The sequence below is a fragment of the Girardinichthys multiradiatus genome, chromosome 10 (assembly GCF_021462225.1).
Source record: "Girardinichthys multiradiatus isolate DD_20200921_A chromosome 10, DD_fGirMul_XY1, whole genome shotgun sequence".
In the NCBI taxonomy this organism is placed as follows: Eukaryota; Metazoa; Chordata; class Actinopteri; order Cyprinodontiformes; family Goodeidae; genus Girardinichthys; species Girardinichthys multiradiatus.
In genome coordinates this window covers 26,233,403-26,236,209 of record NC_061803.1, presented here as the reverse complement: position 1 = coordinate 26,236,209, position 2,807 = coordinate 26,233,403, and the positions used below count along the sequence as shown (strand labels likewise).

Sequence of the window (2,807 nt, the reverse complement as noted above, 5' to 3'; positions counted from 1 at the left end):
GTTTTCTCTTCTTCTCAGTGGTTGACTTATCTTTTTCTCCTTTATTTTTCCATCTCTCATTGAAACTTTCCATCCATTCTTCTTTTGATAAGAAAAACAAGGTAGGATGGAACAAGGATGATGGAAGGAGTCGCAGGAGAGTAAAACAGCCTCCTATGTCAAATGTCAAAAAACAAAGGCCCTGAGAAAGCTGCAAAAAGATTTTTCCTTCCTGTCTGCAGATTTGTTCAGCGTAGGCCATAGCGGTGGGTGGCCAGAGCAACAACATAGTGTTATTATCTGTTTAGGTTTGGTTGCATGACCTACTGCTGAACTTTGAGGCAAAAAAGAAGCAGGAGCTGGAGGTGGAGGGTGGGGAGACAGAATTGATGATAGAAAAAGAAGGTAAACGGAGAAGAATGATGGCAGGAAAGATAGTAGAGGCAAAGTTATGAAAACAAAAGCTCTGTGGAAGATGTTTGGAAGGGTTTGTCTTTGAAATGTTCATCACAGTCGGTGGAGGCTGATGAACAAGAAGAGGGAGGTACATGGGAGGGTTTCCAACACATGTAACAGCAGACACACTCCTTACACAGTGAGGGGGGAAAGAGATATAAAGAGGCTCTGAAGGAAAACGAGCGTTCAGGCAAGCGTCCGAGTCTCCTCCACCCTGCTTCTGAGAGTGTTTCTGTTTCTATCAGATAGAAAACTTTTTTCTTGTCAGAAAATCAAAGGAAGTGTGACAGGCTGGATACGAAGAAAAGATAAGTTAAGGAACCTAAACCCAGAAACCCTGTTTGATTTTCAGATTTTTCACGTGAATTGCTTATTTCCCTCAGAGAACATTTTCCCTTCAAGAGGAAAATCCGCTTGAAGAGAACTTTTGTGTTGCCTTTCCTCCTGAAGTGCAACTGTCACTGAGTTTTCATCTCTTATTTATATTCTTTATTTTGCCAATATCTAGACAAGGAGTTGCATCAGAATGGAAGCATATTTTCCTTTTTATGTGGACAACAATCATTCATATTTGGAGGAACATTTTTACTTTGAAGAAAACATTGACGGTTTTGGCATCACCATGGCTTTTCTTTACCTCCTGGTCTGCATTGTGGGACTGGCTGGGAACTGTCTTGTTATAATTGCCATTTTGAAACTTGACAAAATGTCAACCTCCACAACTGTGTATGTTTTCAATCTGGCTTTGGCTGATGGACTATTCATGGTTGGTCTCCCCTTTATTGCAAGCCAGAACTTTCAGAACCAGTGGGTTTTTGGGAACACAGTGTGCAAAGTCGTTATGGTCCTGGATGGCATTAATCAGTTCACAAGTGTCTTCTGCCTCACGGCTATGAGCATCGACCGCTACATGGCACTTGCCGAACCATTTCGGTTTGCCCGTTGGAGAACTCCGCGCTGTGCCAAGGTCGTTTCAATGTCCTTGTGGTTCTTCTCACTCCTCACCATTCTCCCGATGGCTTTTCATTTCTCTGCTGATCATGGCTTGTGTTTTCCAGACTTCGCTACGGATGCCTGGTGGCTTGGTGTCCTGTCTTACACCTTTGTCATAGGTTTCGCCATACCCTTTATGTTGATGACAATCTCCTACACAGCTTTGTTGATCTCTGTACGATCCCAGCAGCACCACTCTTCAGTGACAAACCACGAAGGTCGCAGACCCGAGCAGCAGATGACCAAAATGGTTGTGGCGGTGGTGGTAGTGTTTGGCATGTGCTGGCTTCCATTTTACACATTCAACTTTCTCTCCTTGTATCAAGATGGCCTCTTCTTGACTTTTGGCAGGGCTTTTGAATTTGTAGTCTTGTTGTCCTATTCATGGAGCTGTGCCAACCCCATTCTTTACGCCTGTCTCTCCGACACCTTTAGGAAGCACTTCTGTACCTTGCTCTGTCCTAGAGCCAAATTCTGTCCTGGCACGCAGTGCAGTATGGAACGATATGACCTAAATGACACCGGTGTACAGGATGTCACTCTTCTGGTCTGAAATACTGATAACCAAGTACTGATACTTCATTTCATAAGCACTGCATGATACTTTTGAACATCTGTACATAAATCCAGTTGTATGATTGCTTTTGATACAATGAGTTGAGAATCTTGACAAATTTAGATTGTTTTTGTTCAATACATGAAAGGCATATAAGTTTTGCCCTAGAATGAGGTTGTAAATATTTTCTGAGTTCGTTGTTGACTGTTCTCATTAAATGCATTTTCATAAGAAATGAATTCTTTTTATCTCCATCTGAAAGAAAAATGTTTGATCAAGAGTCTGTTAATCACTCTTCTGCACTTTGTGTCAATTTGTGAATATTGCTGCTTAGCTAAAGAGCATTCTGATTTTATGAGTTGTTAAAATGAGCCAATGTATTTTAATGATTGTTTTTTTTTGCTACAGTAAACAAATGTAAAAATGCTTGCCAAACAACCAAAGTCAGTAATGTTTAATCGTTTTACTCACCATTCTTTGCATTTGAATACCATGTCTTTGTAAAGTAAAAATGTACCACTTTTTTGGCCTCAGAACTGTGTCAGTTTTTTTTATTCAGGATGCGCTTCCCTGTGTTTGGGGTTTGCCTCTTCAGCAGGACTGACAAAATGTGGCACAATAAAAGTGAAAATAGGTTGAATGTAAACAGAATAAAAAGGGGTCAGCAACCTTTGGGTTAGCATGAGTACGGCCACACATAAACAAATCCAAACAGAGTCAACAGCATCGACACGACTCCCTCAGCTGGATTATGTCCCAGTGGTCAAGAGTGTACAGTAGGAGGGCAACAGATGAGTGTGTTTGCTCTTTTGTGGCAAAGTGT

At 41.4% G+C, this 2,807-nt stretch overlaps 1 protein-coding gene across 1 annotated transcript; it reads left to right on the top strand.

Moving 5' to 3' along the window:
- Positions 1 to 614: 614 nt before the first annotated feature.
- LOC124875317 (somatostatin receptor type 2) lies at positions 615 to 2,517 on the top strand. Its single transcript, XM_047377409.1, has one exon. It carries the CDS (start codon positions 962 to 964, stop codon positions 1,979 to 1,981), a length of 1,020 nt encoding a protein of 339 aa, XP_047233365.1. The 5' UTR covers positions 615 to 961; the 3' UTR covers positions 1,982 to 2,517.
- Positions 2,518 to 2,807: the final 290 nt, after the last annotated feature.

Bases quoted from the DNA above. Each gene is read 5' to 3' on its own strand.
- LOC124875317 (XM_047377409.1), top strand. From the start codon at position 962: ATGGAAGCATATTTTCCTTTTTATGTGGACAACAATCATTCATATTTG.